We start from the raw sequence: 22,630 nt of genomic DNA on the forward strand, positions 1-22,630 counted from the left end.
ATCTCCTGCAAGCGAACAGCCAACGGGGCTAAAGCCACTGTGCGTTTCATGGACACTTTCGTAGGCGAGGGATTTGACTGTTGCCAAGAAATTTCAAGAGCTGGGAGTCTGGGAAGCATCAACAACGCGGTGGCTTCCAAGTTGGAGAGGCTTTCCTTTTCAAAACCCGCGCTCACCTGGCTCTCCTTCATAATACTGTCCAGACCGTCGAGACGCTCGTGAGCCCAAACGTCGAGTCAAGAACTGGAGGCGTGAGCGAAGCGGGACAGCCGTCCAACATTCAAAGCGGCCGGGACAAGCTCTGTGGAAGAACGACGAGCTGCGTATTACGTGAGACTGATACTGTTGCTGAAACACTGAAGATGCGGGTGCAACGAGGTCTCAAGCATTTCACGAACTTGGCGGAGGTGGCCTTGTTCACTTCTTGCCCCCGCATCAGTTGTTTTGGCACGTGGAGAATGAAGATGTTCCAGTCACTTTGCCCAGTTCCAGTCCGATCAACCGTAAGCGGAGTAGAGCAGAGAGCCAACCGAACATTTGAAGACCTTGGCACTTGTCATCTGATCTCTGACACTCACCTGTCTATTGACTGTGCAGTTTATTGTATCTCCATGTTCGTAAGTTGAGGTGTTGAGGAAGGGTGAGGATACATTGCCCGGAGAGAATGCCTGACGCCTAACACCCAATAAGGATTTCTGGACTGCTGATCTGGTGAGCACTGGCGAGTACCGAAGATGCTGAGATCTCTAGAGTCTCGCTGAGGCGCTAAACAGGAGAGGTTCGCAGAATCCCTCGATGTGGTGAGTTTGCCACATACTGACATCATCATCGCGCGTAAGAATCTTTCGTAACAATGTCCTAAACTCGTAACATGTCCCTTCCTTGAATATATCCGTTCCTCCTCGGGGGTAGCGCAGTGACAGGCTTCGGATCTGGCTTGGCCCGTTGCTCTACATGCGATTTTTCGTGGGGCAGGAAGGGTAGGCGTAGTCTGACGTGCTCACATGAACCTAGAACCAGTGACCGGTGGGCAGGCCCCGAGATAGAACCTTTAGTTTTTCGAGCCCAGCTCGTCGCTCCCGTGCTCATTCGTGCTGCTGCTCACCCGAAACAAGGTCGATCCGTTCACATGAGGGGTTGCAACCAATCAGGTTATCATACACACGTACGTATATCTGCTCTTCGGTACAAATATGCATTTTGCATACACAAAGGAGGCCCTCATAGCCTCAAACCACACCAAAGCCCCGGAATGGCCACTTGCACTCGGCATTTGAAGAGGACAAGGCGCATCGGCGAGAGCTATCATACAGACGAGTGCCCGGTAGAATCATCCTGTGGCCGCATCGCCCATCCCTCGTGTTCATTCATATGACCTCATCCTGCATCTCGAGACGTGATCCGCAGTTCGCAAAGTCATCACTTGTCTTTTGTATGGTGGCCCAGTGCAACAGCGGGAACGCTGGCACCTCAGTACACAAGGTGCAGTGCCGTTTGCCAGCTGTAACTGCCTCCTTGGATGTGGGCGGGCGTCCCGCCTCACGCGTATGGAGCACATGCACTGCCGTTCCATCATTTGAAAAGGTGGGTGTGTGAAACCGGGTAGCTTGCAATCTTATGCGCCAGGGGGGTAGAGTTACATATAGCGGGCACCGTAGAGCTTGAGATGCTCTCTGCAGTCTGCTGCAGCTCTAACCCTACTTATCGAGTATCACAGACCCGCGCTGCGCACGGGCCACGTACAGTCTCGTACATCGAGCCGACAACATCCAGATCGCCCCAGCGGCCAGCGCCCCGCGGGGGAGAGAGGAAAAGATATCAAGCAATCGGGTAATCCGCATACTATAGCATCGGACACAGATGCAATCCATATTCCATCCACTTCATCGGATACATGTCGTAGACATCTGCCGCCTTCCAACGACACTGTGCGGGCGACCCATAGCAACCTGCGAGATACCACCACGTAGGTCACTGCTGGCTGACGCACCGCAAAACGGTGAACGCGACAAGACATCAACCCCGAGCAGCCCCGTCACAGCGCTGATACATCATGTCAGCTGCTTCGGTGCAGTCGCCGATGATGTGGTAAGTCTCGCTGGTAGTGGACCCCTACTGAATCGATCAAAAACCTAATGTGACTCCGATCCAGGTTCCCCCCTAAGGCGACGGAAGGGGTTGACTTGGCGACGCCGGTCAAATCACTCATCCAGAATAGCTATGGGGAGCAGCCGAGCAACTTCGCAGATCAGCTGTCTACGCTCAACCGCACTCGACAAGATGCCTTACAAGGCGCTGGAAGCGACGCTACGGGTGAGCCCGAACTATGATATGATTCCCGTCTGCGAGCCAGGGAGCTGATGGCTTTGACCGGTCCCCGACATTGCGCTCGGACACAGTGCGAGATTTGCTCTTTAAATGGTTTCACATGCTCGAGATGCTTGAGCTTCGTTTCTCAGAGCTGCGCGTGCAGTTCCCATGGAAAGACGCCTTCACGTCCAAGTCTATATCTCAGTATAGCTTAGCGTACGAAAAGGCATGCGTCATCTTCAACATCGCTGCCACACTCTCTTCCTTCGCCTCGAGTCAGGTGCGACTGGCGGGCAATCCAGACGGCATCAAACGCAGCTACACGTCCTATCGACAAGCAGCGGGTATGCTGTCCCACATCAATGATAACTTCCTCCACGCTCCCTCGACCGACATGAGCAAGGAAGTCATCAAGTGCCTGACCACAATCATGCTCGCGCAGGCCTCAGAAGTTTTTTGGGAGAAGACGGTCGAAGAGAAAAAGGGATGCAGTCTGATTGCAAAGATTGCGAGCCACGTGGCGACCACCTATCACCAATCAATTGAGGACATGAAGGCATGGGTTAACCGAGGGGTATTTGATCGACAGTGGCTCTCTATGATTTCGGTGCGCAGCCTCCCATTCGATTTGCGTCCGCGGAGAGTGCTGACCAGATTTTGTCTCTCGCCCGGACACAGACAAAGGAGAGGTATTTCTCTTCTGTGACGCAATACTACCGGGCACTTGCGGACGAGTCTTCTAGTCAGCTAGGGGCGTGCATTGTACGCCTGACGATCGCCGAGCGAGAGGCAAAGGAGGCTGTTGCCCTTGCTTCTGCTTTTCACTCCTCAGCGTCCGGATACCTTGCATCCAAGCACCTCCCCGCGGACGCGACCACTTCCTTGACCACCATCGTCAAGACCCACCTGGCCGTCTGCACAGAGCGCAAAGCACTAGCAGTCAAGGACAACGATCTGATCTACCACGACATCCTCCCCTCCGAGAGCGCACTACCTCCGGTCGATAAGCTCGTCGCTGCGACGCCCATGACCATCCAAGAGGTGTTCGCGACGCCTGAAGTGGAGAAGGTCGTGTCGCCAGACCTCTTTCAGCGTCTTGTCCCGTTGCAGGTGCACGAGAGCGCCAGTATGTACTCGGAGGAGAAGGCGAAACTCGCGCGTGCCGAGAGCGAGCGACACGACTTGGCCAATGGCGAGCTGGAGGCCGCGCTCGAGTACATGGGCTTGCCGGCTTCCCTGCAGATTTTCAAGAATGTTGGGACCGCCGGAGCTAGTGGGCTAGACAGCCTGGCAGATCCGCCAGCTGAGGTCGTGCATTGGTCGGAAGAACTGGCCCGCGGTGCTTCTGCAAGCTTAGGGCAAACTGCTGCGGAGGATTCGATCGGTAATGGCGATTCAGAGGGTGTCGATTCCGCATTCGGACGGCTCGAGCAGATGAGAGCGAAAGCTGCACACGAGATCGCCAGCGTCTTTGCGCTGCTGGACGACGAGAACCGCGAATGCGAAAAGGCGCGAGTGCGATGGGGTCACGAATGGACGCAGGAGCCCTCCGGCCTGCAGACCAGAGCTGTGAGGGCAGATCTAAAGGGAAATCGCGATGCGCTGGCCGCGGCCTGTGCAAACGACGAGCGGATCCGAGATCTGTGGAACAACACCAAAGGCGATGTGCAGCTGCTGGCGCGTGGACGACCCGCGCTAGAGCAAGCTTTCGCAGAGGCTGTATCGAGCTCAGCTGCAGGTTGCGTCAAATCTGGAGGCGCCTCCTTGCTGGACTTGAACGAGGAGGAAGACAGCCTGGACGACCGCCAAGCGAATGCGATGAAGACGCTTGTGACAGACATTGACGCGCTGGTCCTTAAGCTGAACAAGATCAAGCGCGAGCGCGCATCCACGCTGCACGACATGAAGGAGAAGATCCAGGAGGATGACATCTCGCAGATTCTCGTGCTCAACCGTCGCAACGCGAATATCGCGCCGACTATCTTTGCGCAGGAGCTGGAAAAGTTCAAGGCGTATCAGAGCCGCATTGCGCTATGCAACGATCAGCAGCAGCAGGTGATTGTCGAGGTTACGCAGAAGTGGAAGCAGCTGACGGAGGGAAAGGAGGCGAAAGAGATGCAAAAGCGCTACGCGCAAGCGGAAGCTGCTCGGCGGCGGCTCGTCGAGCGGCTGCGGCAGTCGCGTGATTCGAGTGTAGAGGTCCGAGGCGCCGTCTTAAAAGGCTTGGCGTTCTACAGCGATCTTCTCGACATTGTCGGCGCGCTTCGCCACAATGCCGAGATCTTTGTCGCAGAGCGCAAAAGCGAGCGCGAGCGTCTCGTCTCCGAGCGCGAATGGGACGACAAGCTCAAGCCAGGAGGCGACGATGGACAAGCACTTTCTGCTTTCGGTAATCGTTCCCCGTCGTCGCCTGCTTCGCCAAGCTCGCCATACGAGGCACCTAGCTCACTGAGCAGCGCCATGGCGTCGCTATCGATGGGCAATGGGTCAAGCAGAACCAACGGGCCGCCGCCTCCACCTTTGCCGGGTCAGCGGCGCGAACAGCTGAGCAGCCCGCCACCTCCACAGTCGTATGCGGCGCCACAACCGCTCCCGCAGACTGGCTCAAATTTGATGTCGCAGCAATTTGCGCCGCCAAGCAACTCATTGCACTATCCACCGCCACCGCTTTCAACCCAAACGCCATTACATCAGCCGTATCAGTCGCAGACGCCATACAGCGTTCAACAACCGCTAGTCGCATATGGCGCGTCAGGAGCAGGTGCAGGGTTGCCGCCCCCGCCTGCGCACTTCCACAGCAGCTTCCAAGGCGGCGCATCTCCTCCCACTTCGGCTCCTCGAGGCTCGTCCCAGTACGAGTGGCAAACCCACGAGTCGCAACCAGCCCAACAAGGATCTGCCACTTATCCATACGCAGGGCCGCCGCCGCCTTCGCAAGGCTATTCTCACCAATCGCAGCATCAGCAGGATGCATTTGGAGGGCTGCCACCGCCTCCAATTCCACAACTGCAGCACCAGGGTCTGTACAACATGCTACCACCACCACCACCACCACCAGCGCCAGGGCAAGGCCAACGCCAATACCAGACATGGCAGGGTCCAGCCTTTTGAAAAGTACACCTGTCGGGGGGATGTAATGTACAATATAAATGGTGATGATTGATGCGGAACCATGCGCGCAGTTGCGTTGTGCTAATTCAAGTATATGCGGTCAAGCGTCCCTAAAGTAGGAAGTCCTTGCCTTGGGCATCACCACGCTACTTCGATCATGTCCCCGTCTTCAATCTCGGCCTCTTCGACAGACTTATTCAGGTTCAGATTCTGAGATGCGAGAAGAGATGCAGACGATGTGTCAGCATATAGTCGCAAGATGCCAGCGCACAGCGCGAACCACATTCTGCGCGCGACTAACCTCTCCATCGAAGCGGAGCTTGATGACTTGGAGCTTGTCAGCAGGAATCTCACTCTTCTTGGTGTTGACGAAATGGTCGCGAACTTTGAGCAGCAAAGTCGTCGGCTTGACTTTCGCATTCATCTCTACGCCTTTCGGACCTTTTAGCGATAGCTCGAGCCGGTCCTCATCGTCCGCATCATCTTCAGCTGCTGCTGCGTCTGCCCTTGCGCTTGCGTCGTCACCCTCACTGTCGTCGTCGTCGTCGTCGATCTCGATCGCATTGGCGGCATCGGCTTTTCCGGGTGTGCGCATTGAAGCTCTGGGCGGCTTGGATGGGGATTTGGCAAGGAGATCTGGCTGCCATGTGACGCTATCGTTGTCAGAGGCTTCGTTCACGTCGATGACCTGGAGCAAAAGGTGTGGCGTAGCATTTCGCGTCAGGGGGGCCCTTATTGAGAGCTTATAGCGCTTCCGTAACTCACTTCGGTGTCGTCATTTGCATACTCCTCACCATCATTACTTCCCTTTTTGGAAGGGGGTGCTTTGGCCTTACGGACCGCATTCTCCTGATCCGCTTCCATCTGATTGAGTTTGGCCTGAGCATTCTGACGCGCCGCTTCCGCTGCCAAGGCTCTGGCGCGCACCTCTTTGGCGTCGGCTCCGCGGTAGAGCTTTGCCAGGTCCGGATCGAGAGTCAAGAGGTCATCCCGGCGCGGCAGGGCTGTAGAGGGTAGTGGCGCGGGAGAGTCACCGTCTGGCTTTGCACGTGAGGTGAGATTTTTGAACTGCGCTTGGACAATGGACCGGGTCTTGTTTCGCGCTGTTGCATGGGGTGGAATCCCACAACATTTTGAACAAAACATGCTCCATGCGTAGCGAAAGAGCTCAATACACTCACTGATCTCGGATATCTCCGGTGGAGGTGTGAGCTCTGGGCTGCGCTCTAGCCTCTTGCGACGATTGGCTTCGGTCGTCTCATATTCCTCATCGCTGTCGATAACTTGGATGACTCCATCGAGGTCGCTGTCGTCTTTGCCAACGTCCTCATCACTTTCCACAGGATTGAACATCCAGTTGGGCATTCCATTGATGCGCCGGTCCTGTATACCATTTTTCCGCTTGCGCTTCCTCCGCCTGCGCTCGTTGCCGTCCGAATCGTACGAAATGGATGATGCTATGCTCTCTGCATCGCTTTCAATGTGTGCTTCTTCAATCCGGGAAGCCTTCTGGATGTCATCTTCGTCGATGATAAGTGGTCCGGGCTGACTCTTTTTGCGTCTTCGGTCGAAAAAGTCAGTTTCGTCATCGTCGTCATCGTTATCGTTATCGAGGCTCTTGGCCTTTAGCTTCTCCGCTTTTGTTATTCGCGCGGACGACGAGGATGCATGAGACGGGTTGTGTCCGTTGCTGGTGCCACTATTCATATGGACGCTGTGGCCCTTGGATCGCATGTCGACGACAGGGCCGCTACTGCTTGTGGCGTACCATGGACTCATGCTTGTCGAGTCGTTCGGACGCGTTGAGGAGCGCGTGTCGCCCATCTGGGGCCAAGACTTGCGCGCTGCTGGCCAGCGAATGTATGCGCTCGATGAGGTTTCCCGGACGTTCAAAATGATCGGCACTGACAATAACCCGTGATCAGATGCCTCCAGGAGAGTGGGAATTCCTCAGGGTACGCAAAGGGCAGGGGGAGCTCCAACAACGCGCAGTCGAAAAGATGTGTTGGCGAGGACGTGGTTCATTTCGCGACGCGGGTGTCTCTTGTGCCGGCGATGAGAGAGGGAAGAGACTGCCATAGTGCCTATAATAGCGGATGTAGCCCCCCTCCATCTCCAAAGACTCCACCGCGGCGCTCTCGGACGTTTCTTCGCAATCAAGTCAAGATTCAAGTACAAGTCAGCCTTTTGGCCATGGTCGAGATAATGGCAAGCAGTAGCGTCTGTGCCTCTTGCTGAAGAACATACTGTGAGCTGGAAAGCAGCCAATCACAGTTCAGAGCCCCAGAGGCGAGCGCCATCATTGTCGTCATCGCCAGTATGTTTTCCTCCGAGCTGGCCTCCATCCGCCGGATGGGCATCCGCGCCTTTCTGATCCAGACGCTCAACTTCATCACCGTCATCTCGTCCGCCTTGGCGATGTGGAAAGGGCTCTCGGTCTTGACGGATACCGAGTCGCCCGTCGTCGTCGTCCTCAGCGGGAGCATGGAGCCGGCTTTCTACAGGGGAGATCTGCTCTTCCTTAGCAAGCCCACGCAGCCTTTCAGAGTGGGTGACATCACAGTGTACAAGATCCCGGGCGGAGATATCCCCATCGTGCATCGAGTGTTGGAAGTGCACGACTTGTGAGTCAGAGCACGGGGTACCGGTTCCGTTTCTGCGAGGCAAGGAACGCTGACGTCGCATCTATCCCGTATACAGGCCACACTCTGATGAACAACTTTTGTTAACGAAAGGCGACAACAACGACCAAGACGACTTGGCCCTTTACAATGGGCCACGATGGATGCAGCGCAAAAACATCGTTGGCAAAGTCAGAGGGTGTGTCTTCTTCCCGTATATCGATTGCTCTGGTTTCCTATTCCCTTTCCCATCCCCTCGACTGTTTGCCGGACGAAAGCAGCGCTGACATGTCCTTTCGTGGCTTCCTGCTGTCTTCTCTCCCTCTCAAAACCTATTCCAGGTACATACCATACGCAGGCTACGTCACAATCATGCTAAACGACTTTCCAAAGCTCAAATACGCGCTACTCGGTTTACTCGGCTTGTCTCTTCTATTCCAAAAGGAGTGAATTTGCATGTTCAAAGGAGGAACACGGGTTCGGTTGGCGTACATGCGGAGGATTGCGGTGAACTACGTCTGGGTGCTGCAGTTACGATATGCCACAGAGCAGCACGGGACTCGCACGGGCGCCTCTGGGTCTCTCATGATATATTGTGAATGAAGATACATGGGCATTCGCTTCTGTGTGGCCTGCAGCGGTGTGTGACGAGCGCGCTCCTGTTTCGATTGTTGCTGAGCGTGCCCGAAACTTTGCCCGGTCCGACCAGGAAGCTGCTGCGCGCTCAGCTTCCCCATCGTCCACTCCCGCGCCGGCGTCGTGTTTGACTGGCGAGAGGATGTCGAGACCGCCGCAGCTGAGCCGGCATGAAACGAAAGCCGCCGCACTATGCACGCGCGTCGACACGAGCTTGCGGGCAACGTCTCGCTCCATGTGCGGGGTGGCCGACGTTCCATCCTTGCGTAGTGGTGTTGCGTCTCCGCTGCTGCCATCGTTGCGTGTGTCACAAGTGAAAGTTTGCAGGCGATGAGTCGCGACGATGGCGATTCTAGGCCGGCAAGCGCAGGAGCAAGCACGCCTGCCCTGAGAGCCCGCAGCATGTAGCGCGCCGCTATCGAGTCGTTTGGCTGGTCTTGCCAGCATACGCCTCTCGCTGCCCCTCACATACCCGCGACATCGTTTTCTCTACGTCAGGCACGCTTTGACAAGAAAGATGTATATTGTTCAGTTTGTCGAAACGCTTATCGCCTCTAGTACGGCGCACCGTAACCTCCGCGGACAGTGTCTGCATCACCATCGTCTTGTTCGTTTCCAAAGCCTCCGTGTTCGGCAGCAGCGGCACGCGCCGCTTCCGTCTCCTCGAGATGCTGCTGATGCGTCATGACGACCGACCAGACGGAGGCCTTGAACAGGGTCAGGACGAGGCCCATCTTACGCTCGAGCACGCGAAGCTGCGTGAGGAGAGCATGGTGCGTCGAGGAGGAGGAGAGCGTGGTGGAGAGGCTCGCGATCTGGTGATATCACGCATGTCCGTACGTAAGGAAGAGTGAGAATGATGGGTATCAGCATCGATCAAAGGCGAGGAAAGCGACGCCGCGATGCGACGCGTCGTTGGTGACACTGCGACGAGCGCGTCTGCGGGGAGGCAAGCAAGGGCAAACGCGGCAACTCACGCGTGCTATGGTCGCAGCCAGCCTTGCATACTCGCCCAGGACCTGCTGCTCTGTCTCGGACAGGTTTCGATGGCCGAGATAAGGGTTGACAAACGCTGCGGCGGCTGGAAGGTGTTCCTTTTTTGCGTTGGCGTTGGCCGGAAGTGCAGGTGCTGCCACGGCGGCTGGCCGGGCGCTGGCGCGAGTTGAGGCCATCGTTGGGAGCGTACAGAAGCGAGACAGCTTTTAGCGAGGGAACGGGGCTGCCGGATTTGGGAGGAACAGTGTTGCCTCAGCGCATCCACCCAGCCATTGAGGATCAAACTAGAAGGCTGTTCCTTGGTTGTTAGCCCCATCTTTTTGACGAACAGACGCGGTCATCACGGGCGCGCCTGGTTCGCTCTCGGGAGAGACTCTCATCATCAGTCGCCCGCGAGGAGACGCGCACAGTAACCCTAACCACCTCGCCAGCCATGGGGTTTGCACGTGATCTCATATCTATGTTCTTCGTGGGCTCATACTTCCTAGGAGATGCGGGGGATCTCCCCGGATTCTCATCGGGGTCGGAACGGAGATCTATGTGATCCACCAGCTGTAGCGGTTGAGTAGTATATTAAACCGTTCACGCCAGCTGTCCTCAGGCATCGATTGATCCCCGCCGCGCGAACTGCGCACTCTCTCGAAGCGACGAGACAGTCCGTCACTGGTCCACTGTCACCCGAGAAGTTTTCGCTGGAGCATCGGAGCAGGGTGCAGTTGACTTGCTGTATTCGCACTCGCAGTCAGACCTTTTTTGCAACACGCACAAGGCCACATGCTCTTGCCGGGGTGCTTACAATTTGGAATGTATGATCCTGTCAACTGTGCATGTAATATATCTGCATTTATGCATGGAACCTCGGCCCAACGGCCGCGACACGCCCAAAGGTTGACTGACTGAGAGATCATTTGATTGAGTAATTGAGAAGGTTTTTTTCCGGTTGAATGGCGGGCCAAAAATGCGCTGATTTTGGCACTGGGGACTGAATCTCTCGATGGGCCGACACAGGCGTCGTTATTGCGTAGCTTTCCTTTCCCTCTCTTCGGCGACTTCTGGCCGGGCCGACCGACCGTTGTCACACAGCAGAGCTACACCAAGCACCTACCCACCCACCTACCGACTCAGGGACCGAGTGAGCCGCGAGGGAGCTGCGAGCACGCCCTTAACAACGATCTTCGCAGCTTCATTGTTTCGCTAGTGCCAACCTATCCCGCGGCTCATACGCTGGCTTCATCCACCACCATCCAACACACAGTGCTGCCGTCGGGCCGTGTGCTGTAGTGTGTGGCTTCACATTGAGGCGTCAGGATCAACCAACAGGGACGCCAGACTTGCTCACTTGCCTGTCCGCCTGCCTGCATACCTTTGGTTAGCGCAGCTCTCAGACTTAGTAAGCAAAGCTGAGGTCAGCCTCGCTGAAACTCAGCGTTGGGAGCTCCAAGGGGCACCGTCGGGCACGCATCGCTGCAACCTTGCCTGCTGCAATCCCCGCACGCTGAGCTTTGAAGCGGCCGCGACGTGGACCTCAACCTTTTAACTACACGCGCGTGCTTTCTCTTCCATCTGCATCTTTGCGCTCCGCCATCGACTATTCGAGCAACTTTCCGCCAAACGAGAGTCTACCAAACTACCCTGCAGGCAGCCCACCACACAGAAGGCGTCACAGACACATCAAACGCTCCGGCCAAAGTTCCTGCCTGCAGTTCCACACGCAATAAGTGCCTACTCACCGTTCGCAGCTAGCAAGCAGTCATACTCTGCCATGCCGCGTCTCCTCGTCAAGGTCGGGCCCGACAGGGAGCACATGGAGGTCTGTCGCTTGAACGACATGTACCGGCCACACGAGATCAACTCGGAGCACTTCGTCGGTCGGGTCCTCGTGCGCATCATCAACGCGCCCGGTGCAAATGAGGGGGAAGAAGGCAGAGAGTACTTCCAGGATCGTAGCCGCAAATTCAGCATTCAAATCGAAGGCAGGTTTAAGAAGCCGTGGAAGGGTAGCGAGGTTTTGTTTGGCAGCGATTTTGACAAGTGAGTACAATGCTGGGGCGGTGCCTAGCGTGTGTGTTATGCAGCCAAAGCAGCGACTCAACGTATTGCACCTCCTTACCCAAGATGGATTGCATTTCCTCGCGCGCCGTTTACAGCCGTAAGTTTTGTGAAACACGGCATCTGTACTGATCTTTTGCGCCGTAACAGCACCACTGACTGCCCCGACTTTCTCAGGGCATGCGAGTCGCGCAGATGATTGACCCTTGCACATTCTGTGAGTGACCCGTCCCCTTCCCTTTACATCTTTCGAGACTGAAAACGGGACAGCCAGCTGACGTTATCCATATTGCTACATGCAGACGACGAGCACCCGCCGTCGGGCCGGCCATACATTATGTCCCCGTACTGCGCATGTATGAACACGCTCTGCGCATGGCCTGCTCCTTCGCGAGCGCACGACGCCGTCGTCGTCCTGCGGCACGCTCCCGGTCCACATACGCATGTGACCGGCTCGCTGGCCACGCAAGGAGGCGGTGGTGGCAGCGCCTTGCCGCACCACGCCATTTCTCCCAACAGCGGTGCGCAGGGCAACGGCTCACCGATGATGGATCTCAACGACCAGGAAAAGAAGCCGGACGGGCAAGCGTCGCTTGTCGCATCACCGCCAGGCTCAGATAACGAGGGCGATGGCGAGGATGATGGGGATGTCGTTCCTGTCGAGAGCTTGGAGCGCAAGAAGAAGGGGGCCGAAGCAAATGGCGAAGAAGTGCCGGCTGCTGTTGAGAAGCCCAAGCGCAGGAGTTGGTTTGGCGGCTTTGGCGGTGGGCCTCCCAAGGAGGAACGGAAACTCAAGAAGTATTGGAGATTCGTTGGCTTTAAGGTCAGTATTACCGTTCGGGTAACGTGCGTTTGCACCTCGTGCGAGTCCTTCGATCGACCGTGCTGATGCCCGGAATACACTGTACTTGATACTCTCGCGTGTACCAGCAAGATCCGCGTGTCAGAGCATTCCTCGAAGCGCACCATGCCAGCCTTGACAAGCTTGATCGCCAGCCGAGCCGCAGCGGGCGCGGGACGCCGCGTCCCGCCTCGTCGGCCCACACTACCGGTGCGCCATCGACGACGGCCAGCGCCAATGTCAGTGCACCCGGGAGCACGCGCATGTCGCCCGCTACATCCATGCAAGGTTCTGCGCCAGGGCACGTTGGTGGTGCTGGCAGCGCCAGCGCCGATGGCAGCATCACTGCGAGCCCTGTCATTCCCAGCGGTTACGTCCTCTCCAATCAGGGCGGCGTCATCCTTCCCCCCGAGCGCCCCTTTTCGCCAGGCAGTGCCAGTGGGCAGAACAAGGCTGCCGGCACGATCGCGACGGGCGCCATCAATATGCCCTTGCTGCACCGCCTGGGCACCGGGCTGCGCGACCAGGGCGGAAAGACACCCGAACCGCCCTCGATCATCAGCCCCAGCCTCATGGCGCAGGTCGAGACGGTCATCCTGCGCGAACCGAGCCCACTGAGGCAGGAACAGCGCCCAAACAGCATCGTCAACACGACGACGCAGATCAGCGCCACTCCTGCACTGATGCAGGCAGCGGCGGTGCTGCCGCCCAGGAGGGGCACAAGCAGCACGGACGGCGTCGAGAGGGTCTCGACAACCACGAACACGAAAGATAATGCCAAGGAGGAAAAGCATCACGCCAACAGCAAGCCGACGCGCAAGATCAGCTTGCATAATCCACTCAAGGTGCTGAAGCCGAAGGCGGCGCTGCATGCCCTCAATTTCGGCAAGAAGGATGACAGCGACGACGAAGAGGAGATGAGCGCACCACCTGGGAAAAAGAGTCACAGTCGTTCGTCGAGCATCACCTCTGTGGTCATTCAGACGCCAGCACCCGCTCCCGCACAAGCACAAGCACAAACACAAGCACAAACACAAGCACCAGTGGCGCAAGAAACCACGCTTGTTGCGGAACCAGCCGCGCCTCTTGTGAATGCGGCTTACATGCAACACCAAGAAGCCGAGCCTGCGCTTCAGGAGTTTGTTCACGCAGCGGCTCCCCAGCAGCCACAGCCGCAGCCGGTGGCTGAGCACGAGCCTCAATGCGATGTGCCTCTGGGGCCACCTCTACAGCGCATCACGACATCCGTACGTCAGGAGATGGAGAAATTCGCCCAGGGCGACGGATTGACGGAGGGAGACTTCAGGCTCGCCGACCGCTTGCGTCAGACCCACTTGACTTCCCCGCCCCCGCCACCTTCCTTCTCTCGCAGTGGCCATGGTAGAGCTGCGAACATCAGCAGTGGCAGTGATCATGCAGCAGGAATTGGCGCGAGTGTTGGTGTAGGGGCGACTGCACCCCAGGGCGGCGAGAGCGATGCTGAATGGCATAGCACGCTTGATGAGGAGCTCGGGCCGTGGCGCTTCAGTGATCCGGGCACCGACATGATCGAGGACAACGCTTTCATCTTTACGCATGAGAGCGTCAGCGTACCCAGGCGGCGGAAATACTTTGCAGACGCCAAGCACCGCGAGGACTTTGTGTACGATCCAGGTTAGTTCAGACAGGCTGCGCGAGCCTTTTCTCGTTTGTACTTGCGGCTGACCTGGTCCATTTTCTTTTCATGTCCCTCTCGATTGTAGACGTTGTCTACGGATCTGCCTTCTTTTCGGACATGATGGACTTCAACACATTTGATCTGCACATCGGCCCGGTGCGCATCAACGTTCATCGTTTTTTCAAGGTGTGTGGCTACACCTGTTCGAACCACTATGCCATGTGACAACCCTCTTTTCTGCGGCCGCTGACGAGTATTTACCGCGCCATCGTTCGCAGGACATGCCCGTACGATACACCCTCCGTGCCGCAAACGACGAAAGCATCACCTTCTGCACGATTTCTTTCGAACTCGTCTGATTCAATCTGGACGATCGAGCAACCATTTGAACACACACACTGCACATATAGAGTCAAGCAGCTCACATAATGCCTAGCATGAGCTCTGCCGCCCTTCATCTTTTAGTCTCATCGAAGCGGCCGAATAAATGCAATGAAGCAACCTCCTTTTCGAAGAAGCGGATCGCTACCGAACAATTGAGATGAAGTCTTGCAACACAAAATACAATTGACATGTGGCTCATCTTGAATGTTGAGAGCAGGTGCATGTATGATATAGAGTCCCTTCAAAAGATGCTCACGAACAGGGGCCGGCGATATTGGGGTGTACCGGTCCCAGCTCGGCCACTCGCCCACCTAGCATGTAACGATCTTGCCGTTGTCGTTGAATTAGAACATAGGGAGATAGAAGCCCCTCCCCCCGTCTTGGGCCTTGCTTTCCTGTTATTTTAGCTGCGGGTGCGGCTGATGAGCCAAAGTCCGCGTGCTCTCGGGTACCTGTCTAGCAGGTGAGTGCGTGCCGGTGCCCTCAGCCCGCAGTTATCACACCAAGCTGATCCTGATGAGGCTGCTTCTCTGCGTCCGCGAGTGTTCAGTCATGTCGTGGTCCTGCGACAGACGATCTGCGGGGAGCGCTCAAAGCGCTGAATCTGCCTTCTTGCAGCATGCACCGCCTGTGCTGGCGCTGCAATGGATGGGAGGAAGATCGCAGCTCCGGCCACCGTCGACGTCACCCTCGCTGCCTGCGCGGGAGTCCATGGCGCCCTCGCCCTCGCTGTCGACCGCGTCGCCCAGACTGCTCAGCAACGGAGGGCTCTGTTCGCGCTTTGCTCGCCGCTCATCCGCGGCAGGCCCTTGCATTTCTGCATGATCCAGACGAGGCAACTGCTGCGAGGTGACTGTTGGTGCGCTACCGATATCTCGATGGAGCAGCTGCGGGGCTGAGCGTTGCTTTATATCCTGCTGCTCTGGGCTCGGCTGAATAGAACCGCCGGAGCTGGAGCTCGTGTGCGCGACATTCTGACCCGAATGCCTTGTGTGAGGCTGTGCACGCAAAAGATAGCTTGCGTACTGATCATCTGCGGGCGTACGCAAGTACTGAAGACCTTGTTGCTGCTGTGACGGCGGCGGGGGCTGTAGCAGGTTCTGAGGTTGATGCTGCCGATCTTGATTCGGATACTGATGTGGGTGCGGTGTCTGGTGTATCCATGTCGCCACCGGCGGTGACATCATCTCGGTGTGTGCTGCCTGTTGGTAGATCGACGAGAGGTAATGCCCTTGTACGTCGTCGGCCTGCGAAGGAGGATGCGGGTGATGCGCATACAAGCCAGCTTGGCGGCAAGGTAGGAAGCCATTGACTGCATCTATGGCAGGTGCATACCCCATATGCAAAGACTGCGATCGACCAGTCGGACCGCGTCCTGGGAACGCCGAGAGTGCAACTGAGTCTGGCAAAAGGTGTGCGGTGGTCGGATGCTGCAACACATGGTGCTGTCGATGTTGTTGAATATCGAGTGTATGCCTCCTGCTCGCAGCACTCGACGATGACAAGATTGGCGAGACTGAGGACGCACCTGCTGCAGCGGTTGGGCCGATGGCAGGGACTCCTCTGGCACCACTGAGGTACGGCATGGCGGGCGAGTGGTACAGGGATGGGGAGGGGCCGTCGGCAATCATTGCGGGCGAGTCATTAAGCAAGCTGCCATTCATCGGTGAATTTGTCGTGCTTGGCAAGACTCCATATCGCGATGCAGCATCGGAAACTTGGGGAGTTAATGGCGCTCGCATGTGCGTGTGGGAGGATGGTGTGCGCCTGCAGCCTTCGAAGCCCATGGCCGCTGCGACGGCCACGTTGTTCACACGGTTGTGCCCGTGTGCTATTGCAGTCCTTAGACCTGCTAAGTGTTGCTGAAGAAGCGTGATTTTTCCTTGCAATTGCCTGGCGATATTCTCGAGCTGCTGTCGATCTTGCGTCGACATGTTGGAAAGCAAGGCGGGCACATCGATGTCGGCCAAGGCTGCGAGTGCAGCGTTGCTCATGACAGTCGCCACTGTTGCCGGTGGCGAGGGCTCTGAGGTCGGTACATTTGATGCAGTGGCGTTCGAAGCAGTGGATGATAGACGTTTCCGTTTCGAGGAGCATTCGTCTGTGACGTTTGAGCTTGAGCTCGATGCGGTTTGCTGTGACTCTGATGGAATGCCAGCATCTTCGCAAGGTATCCCCAGTGCTTGCCTGAATGATGTGTTCTCCTCCTTGAGATTTGCATACGCCGCTATGATCACAAGGGAATATTCATTTTGGCTGGCAACATACTTTCCTGAGCATTTCATGGAGAAAATCTCTCCGTCTCACCTTCCAGGTCGGCCAAGTGCTTTCGCTTGCGTTCTCTGAAAGCACGCTGTGTCTGCAATGAGCGTGTCGGCTCGAGCTCGAGATTGGGCCTCCTTCCTCTTGTCATCCTGACGTTGTCTCTGGAGAAGCTAGAGGCGCAATGGCCATGCTATGGTGATCACTGGAAGCTCTATCCGCCACAGTACTGTGAGTGGCGAACAGAGCATCTTAAAGATACGATTTCATGATGTTTGCTTTTGCTTATTTGCATTTGGAACCTGAAGACCCCCAAGAGCTGTCCCGATTACGGAGCCTTTTCAATTCGAGTGTATGGAGCAGTCGCAAGTCCGGGCAAACAACAGAAGTGTCGTAACAGACATGATTGGCAGCCAGGCGTCAAATTGCTTCACAAGCGCGCTGCGCTCGATCGCCCGTGGAGAGTGCGAGTGTGGGAATTCAGTTTTCTCGCGGCCCTGGATTGCCTCATCGCCCGACACCTCGTACGGCTCTACACCTATCCCTACGGTGACCACAAATCGCATTCCAGGCGCCCAGTCGCTCATCAGAGGCTCCTTGAAGTCATCGAGGGCTGCGTGAGTTGTGCACAGAGCGAGACAAGAAGGATGGAGCTCCAGGCCACCTACGCCAAGTGGAGTGCATCGTTCGACCTACCCGTAACCTCGGTGGTCAGCGAGGGTTGGCGCCGACAGAGTCACAAACTGCATGTGAAAGGCAGCAGGCACCAGTATATATACCAGGATGTATTCCCAAGACTGAGAGAGTGGCGACAGTGCTACTACCTGCTATTGAAAGGGTGAGTTGAGAAGTACATGGTGAGAGCAACTTGCTGGTGCCTGAGTCAGAAAGTCAAGGAAAGTGGTGGGAATCCAGGTGATGGCCGACTAGGTGGTGGTGGCCCATGTGAAGCGCGCCATTTTCGGCACCCCAGGGCCCAGCGACACAGCCCACAGGCCGCAACAGACCAACGCCTGTCTATATCCCACGTGTATCCCCCAAAAGGCCCAGGAGCGCAGGGCCACAGGCACCAGGCACTCCACAGGTGGTCGGCCAGGATGCAGGTCTCCATTGCGGGCCTCGCTTCTAGTACTGCCTATGTGCACGCAATAACCCAACAGCCTACAACGTATGCACATACATGGATGCGGCGGCGGGAAGAGGACATCGGACGCGCGCAGACGCAATAAAAGCTGTCCGGAAGACTGTGTGAAAGAGCACAGACCTTCCCGCAGATCTGTGCAAATCTCCGGAGTGGAGAAAATGCAAGTTGGGCCCTGTTACAGCAGCATCATTTCAGAAAGGCCCATTAGCGTCACGGATCGCAAAAAAGTGCACAACTATCTAACGATAGTGATAGATGTAAAGACTGACAGGTCTCACGTGGGCTTGTGGCCAGAAGTACACGCTATGTAGTACAAGCAGAAACCCCTTTTCGAAGCGTTTTTTCCCCAGAAGGAATCCCGAAACGCTAGGTTCGCAAGCGGGCGAAGAAGTCTCCCGTGTGAGATGTCAAAGTGAGGATGTTCGAAAAGAAAATGAAAAAAATCGTGCCTCGACTCAAATACTGATGTTCACTGCTTTCGTCGTGATAGGTCGGCCTGCGCCCTGCGGGTGCGGTGCGCTGAGTTGTGATGACGCGGGCGGACGTCGCAGCTGTCCCATCGATGTCGGGGGACCAGGAGAAAGCAGCACAGAACATCCCCCGTAATAGCATGTAAGTGGTAGAGCCTGTACACCTAAGGACGGTCAACTTCGAAAACACCGTTCGATGTGAAACGAGCCGAGTTGAGAGTTCTTCCTTTGCTGTTGAGAGTTGATTTGATTACGTACGTAGATTACAGCTGCGCCAGAGGTTTGTTTATTTTTGATGATGGCACACGTATTCTCCTGCAGTTTCAACTCGATTGAGCATCGCGATGACGGCAAGATTCAACGGCGATGCTGCCTTAACGCTTTGCACGGTTGCATGATAAGAAGCGTGTGGAGATCAAATCAGGTTCACGCATCACGCAGCTCGACGGCCCACTCAGCATCCATGCTTAGTGCGCCCGTCAGGTAGCAAGAAGCGGGATCTGTTCGAGTCTTGAATGAACGCGGACGGCAAACCAGTCGCACCAGGAAGGTGAGCGCTCCCTCGCCAAAGTTGGAGCAGCTACTGCCGTGTGTAGGATTCCGGAAGCGTATCATAGAGGTCATTTTCCTTACAGATCTTTGCATGGATTCGCTCGGACTTCAAGTTTTTTTTCAACTGAGACGGTTGAATATGCGATCTGCTTGCGAAGCGCTTTGCATCTTGAATGAAATTCCTCACATATGCCCTAAGTAGTGGCTGCGTCCAATAGAACAAGTGCTCAGCTTGGGATGTGTCGCAGGCGGCATGAAAGTTGTACGCGTGCACCCGCCTGGGATGTCACAATGACTCGCCCAGCGCCACATTATTCATCTTACCGTGAAATAATTCGGACGCTGCTCCCCATTGGTGCAGCTGTTCCCATTAACAGCGGTGGTCCATTGCGAACTAGTATGAATAGAGATATGTGCGCATCTGCAGATGTAATAGCAGCGGCGAGTTGCGAGCTTTGAGCAGAGACATGGTGCCGCGCGATGGTATCTCATCGGCGCCCGACATGAATACCAGCGACCCTGACGGAATCTGTAGAGAAGACCTGTGTTCAGAAAAGAGAGGCTTTGTCTGTCTCTCGTTGTGCCCAAGAACGAGACCTTCTCACTCATAGTAGCTGCTTTACGGCCTGCCGCATCTCTATTACCAGCGTGAAGGAACCATCCTGAGGGGTCATCTCCCGACCGTGGTGCACCGAGGGTGAGATCTCGCTTTCGAATGCCTCGAACAAATGGAAACTCTCTTGGAAGCTCAGATTCTATGCGGAAATGAGCGCAGTCGGTAACGGTAAATGCTCTAAGAAGGCAACACGCATACCTTTGGTTGGCCCATGAACGAATGTGTGGTCTCGCCGACGGTAAATCGATCCACAACATTCTAGGGCTCGCGCCTTTAAACCTCGAAGAGATCCAGGTCAGGCGAAAACAAAAAGGTGCCCACCAGATGGGGCATGCGGTCCTCAGAGTCCAACCATGCCTTGCGCCTGCTGCTGCATGGTCATCCGACACTCATCTGCCTGATAGTGCGGCAAGACTAACATTTGGCCGTCCGGCTTGTCCCAAAGCAGTCGTGTACCATGAGCGCGACAAGTAACAGGATAACAGGGCTTACAATTGTGGAACAGGAGCATTATCACTTCGAATTTCGCTTTTGTTGATCGTTCGCGTAGGTTGGGACGCGAGCGTACATTGGTAGCGCCATTCCCAAATCGCAGTGGGTTGTCTTGTTAAACACAACAATGACCGCTCTGAGATGGTCTCAGCCCAGTTGCAGACCTCTAGCAATAGCCCGTGCTGATTCACAACCTCCTGAAATCATCGCCATGATCTTGCCCGCTGAACAAGGACTCTGCGTATTTGGCGGCAGCAAGTGTGGTTGTGTGGTGAACAGTCAGGAAGCTGTACAAGCGATGTGCGTCGAGAGAGCTGCGGACTTTCGGCATATCGGCACGAGTCGCCAGGCACTGTCACCATATTTCTGGTGCCTCGACACGTAGAATGTGCCTAACAATCCTCGGTCCTTATTTGGCCGGCGGCAAGTGCCAGTAAATAGTCTTGACACAGGTACTAAACTGGGAACCCTTGTGTTTGCATTGATCTAGTACATGGAATGTGAATACAATTCCCGGGAAATTCCTTTCCGCGGCTTCATCCCGTGTTTCCACTCTCAGCATTGTGGCCTGGGGCCTGCCTAATCACTACACACTGTGGTACCTGGGGGGGGGGCACCTACCAGCTGGGCTGAGGCGGGGGGTTGCGTAGCGCCGCGGCTCCGACCGCGTCACGCTTGTCAGGGAAAACTCTGTTAGACTCTTCCCCCCTTCCGGTTTCCATGTGGTATGGTTTGCACTTTGCAAAGCTGAAAGCTGCTCGAAATGCATGGAGCCGCCGGCCAATTCAATGCGCAGCAGCTAACTGTGCTGGCTACTTGCCCAGCAGCTCCATAGAGGTCTAACTCTGTCGTTGTGGGCACGCAAGCTTAGTTGCTTTTGTAGGGAAGCTGGCAGCATCGGATCCCTCCTGCCTGCTTGTTGTCATTGCTATCATACCTATCAATCACGCTATGCCGGACGAACACTTGATCATTGTAGACTGATCGAGGCCAGTTAAAAAGAGCTTGAGAAGGTTTCGACCTAACTCCCCGCCAAGGTCTTGATCCACTTCGCCTGCCGTCAGAGTATAACGCAGCATTCCCGCCACTCAGACACCCCAGTATCCATCATGAGCCTGAACGCCCTTGGTATCGCCTCCGTCGTCTTCCTCGTCCTCTATGCGCTGTGCTTCTTTGCGCTGTGCTTCGGCTTCGCATCACGCCAGCTCAAGTTCAAGTCCCGATGGTCCTTTGTGCTCTTCCATGTTACCCTCCGCCTTGCGGCGCAGAGCGTCGGTATCGCCTTCTCCCTGAAAGGGTTCAGCGATATTGGTCTTTTGATCGCGTACCTCGTGCTTGGCGCCGAAGGCTACTTTTCCCTTGTGCTGTGCACCGCCCGCTTCCTCATCAGCTTCCACAACCACATCTTTGGCGACTCGTGGCTTGAACCAAAAGAGTTTAAGAATAGCAATGTCATGAACCAGTTGCCTCTTGTACGGCTCGGACGACGCATCCTGCGAAACTTCCAGATCCGGGTTGGCGAAAACCATATCGCACAAGAAACCGACGCCGACCGCCAGACCACTGCCAACCCTCGTCGTAAGCGGGTCAACTTCAGTGGTTACGTCCATTATCTTCTTATCGTCGCAAACGCAATAATCATCTCAGGCACCAGCCAGGCGGCCGGTACAATTGGAGAGGATCCTGAGGAGATCCAATCAACACTGCAAAGGTCCAGGGCAATGCGTGCAGCAGGACAATCCATCTTCCTCGCCATCAACATTGGGCTCATAATCTGTGTTGCAATCACTATTTCTCAATATAGGCGTCTCGCAGCCCAGCAGAACAAGCCTCAAGTTAAGAGCACATGGTATGGCCATTCTTGCTTGTGCGCCTTACTCCTCACATCACCTTTTCTTATCACAAGAGGTGTGTTTGGCATATGCCAATCCTTGCTCACTTCCCTCAGCGTGAGTCTCTTAATCGATTCTGCCCTCAGTGATCACCCCTTAACATTATTCTTTTCATCTGGCAGTTTTTCAGCGCATCAACATACACCGCGGACGGCTTTGCCGATGAATTTGTGATCAAAGAGACGGTGCTCGCCATCGCCATGGAATGGAGCACATGTGTGTTGCTCATTTCGACGTGGCCACTTCAACGTGCTTACGGCTTGAATCGGGTTTCCTCCGCCTCCCACGGTCGAGCCTCTGCAGACGCCACCGAAGGGGATGCCCAGGCTTGACAGAGGCATTCTGCAGCCGCGCACCCAGAGCCTGTTTTACAAGCGTATCTAAAAATCGTGCCTTCTATTAAGCATCACTTGAAGATGATACCTTGTCGTTCACTGTTCGTCGTGCTAGCACTGCCACCCAGAATGCGCACCATTAAAACGTATTGCCACTGGGTCACATGGTCGCACCATCCCCGCAAGCTCTGAACCAATTTGTGCGAATTTGATGCTTCGTACTTGTAATAATGGAGGGGGACGGGCTCGAAACCCCTGTCAA

General features: G+C 55.8%; 9 protein-coding genes across 9 annotated transcripts; 4 read left to right on the forward strand and 5 right to left on the reverse strand.

Annotated features, from left to right (window-relative positions):
• Window positions 1-1,876: 1,876 nt before the first annotated feature.
• Window positions 1,877-5,478, forward strand: K437DRAFT_233760 (BRO1-domain-containing protein). The gene is made up of 4 exons (XM_013388995.1): window positions 1,877-2,088; window positions 2,153-2,313; window positions 2,400-2,917; window positions 2,989-5,478. Exons 1-4 carry the CDS (start codon window positions 2,054-2,056, stop codon window positions 5,419-5,421), a joined length of 3,147 nt encoding a protein of 1,048 aa, XP_013244449.1. The 5' UTR covers window positions 1,877-2,053; the 3' UTR covers window positions 5,422-5,478.
• Window positions 5,429-7,398, reverse strand: K437DRAFT_293659 (uncharacterized protein). Its single transcript, XM_013388996.1, has 4 exons — window positions 6,603-7,398; window positions 6,187-6,524; window positions 5,723-6,109; window positions 5,429-5,631 (listed from the first exon to the last, which is right to left on the reverse strand). Exons 1-4 carry the CDS (start codon window positions 7,243-7,245, stop codon window positions 5,560-5,562), a joined length of 1,440 nt encoding a protein of 479 aa, XP_013244450.1. The 5' UTR covers window positions 7,246-7,398; the 3' UTR covers window positions 5,429-5,559.
• A 240-nt stretch (window positions 7,399-7,638) lies between these two features.
• On the forward strand, window positions 7,639-8,668 carry K437DRAFT_255198 (signal peptidase I). Its single transcript, XM_013388997.1, has 3 exons — window positions 7,639-8,045; window positions 8,122-8,241; window positions 8,384-8,668. The coding sequence occupies exons 1-3, from the start codon at window positions 7,741-7,743 to the stop codon at window positions 8,490-8,492; spliced, it is 534 nt and encodes a 177-aa protein (XP_013244451.1). The 5' UTR covers window positions 7,639-7,740; the 3' UTR covers window positions 8,493-8,668.
• On the reverse strand, window positions 8,533-9,344 carry K437DRAFT_74264 (uncharacterized protein). The gene is made up of 2 exons (XM_013388998.1): window positions 9,247-9,344; window positions 8,533-9,181 (listed from the first exon to the last, which is right to left on the reverse strand). Exon 2 carries the CDS (start codon window positions 9,123-9,125, stop codon window positions 8,574-8,576), a length of 552 nt encoding a protein of 183 aa, XP_013244452.1. The 5' UTR covers window positions 9,126-9,181; window positions 9,247-9,344; the 3' UTR covers window positions 8,533-8,573.
• On the reverse strand, window positions 9,233-9,850 carry K437DRAFT_267365 (uncharacterized protein; the record flags this gene model as incomplete). Its single annotated transcript, XM_013388999.1, has 2 exons — window positions 9,233-9,493; window positions 9,656-9,850. 2 exons carry the CDS (start codon window positions 9,848-9,850, stop codon window positions 9,233-9,235), a joined length of 456 nt encoding a protein of 151 aa, XP_013244453.1.
• Window positions 9,851-11,154: 1,304 nt separating this feature from the next.
• K437DRAFT_74193 (uncharacterized protein) lies at window positions 11,155-14,687 on the forward strand. The gene is made up of 7 exons (XM_013389000.1): window positions 11,155-11,705; window positions 11,790-11,823; window positions 11,901-11,940; window positions 12,026-12,546; window positions 12,654-14,217; window positions 14,307-14,407; window positions 14,500-14,687. Exons 1-7 carry the CDS (start codon window positions 11,437-11,439, stop codon window positions 14,578-14,580), a joined length of 2,610 nt encoding a protein of 869 aa, XP_013244454.1. The 5' UTR covers window positions 11,155-11,436; the 3' UTR covers window positions 14,581-14,687.
• A 508-nt stretch (window positions 14,688-15,195) lies between these two features.
• On the reverse strand, window positions 15,196-17,454 carry K437DRAFT_262010 (uncharacterized protein; the record flags this gene model as incomplete). Its single annotated transcript, XM_013389001.1, has 4 exons — window positions 15,196-16,007; window positions 16,134-16,832; window positions 16,913-17,040; window positions 17,270-17,454. 4 exons carry the CDS (start codon window positions 17,452-17,454, stop codon window positions 15,196-15,198), a joined length of 1,824 nt encoding a protein of 607 aa, XP_013244455.1.
• A 1,973-nt stretch (window positions 17,455-19,427) lies between these two features.
• Window positions 19,428-20,233, reverse strand: K437DRAFT_283465 (glycosyltransferase family 17 protein; the record flags this gene model as incomplete). The annotated part of the gene is made up of 3 exons (XM_013389002.2): window positions 19,848-20,233; window positions 19,657-19,788; window positions 19,428-19,601 (listed from the first exon to the last, which is right to left on the reverse strand). The coding sequence occupies exons 1-3, from the start codon at window positions 19,860-19,862 to the stop codon at window positions 19,428-19,430; spliced, it is 321 nt and encodes a 106-aa protein (XP_013244456.1). The 5' UTR covers window positions 19,863-20,233.
• A 687-nt stretch (window positions 20,234-20,920) lies between these two features.
• On the forward strand, window positions 20,921-22,571 carry K437DRAFT_290296 (uncharacterized protein). The gene is made up of 2 exons (XM_013389003.1): window positions 20,921-22,090; window positions 22,156-22,571. The coding sequence occupies exons 1-2, from the start codon at window positions 21,251-21,253 to the stop codon at window positions 22,363-22,365; spliced, it is 1,050 nt and encodes a 349-aa protein (XP_013244457.1). The 5' UTR covers window positions 20,921-21,250; the 3' UTR covers window positions 22,366-22,571.
• Window positions 22,572-22,630: the final 59 nt, after the last annotated feature.

This window comes from Tilletiaria anomala, assembly GCF_000711695.1.
Source record: "Tilletiaria anomala UBC 951 chromosome Unknown K437scaffold_20, whole genome shotgun sequence".
Lineage (NCBI taxonomy): Eukaryota > Fungi > Basidiomycota > Exobasidiomycetes > Georgefischeriales > Tilletiariaceae > Tilletiaria > Tilletiaria anomala.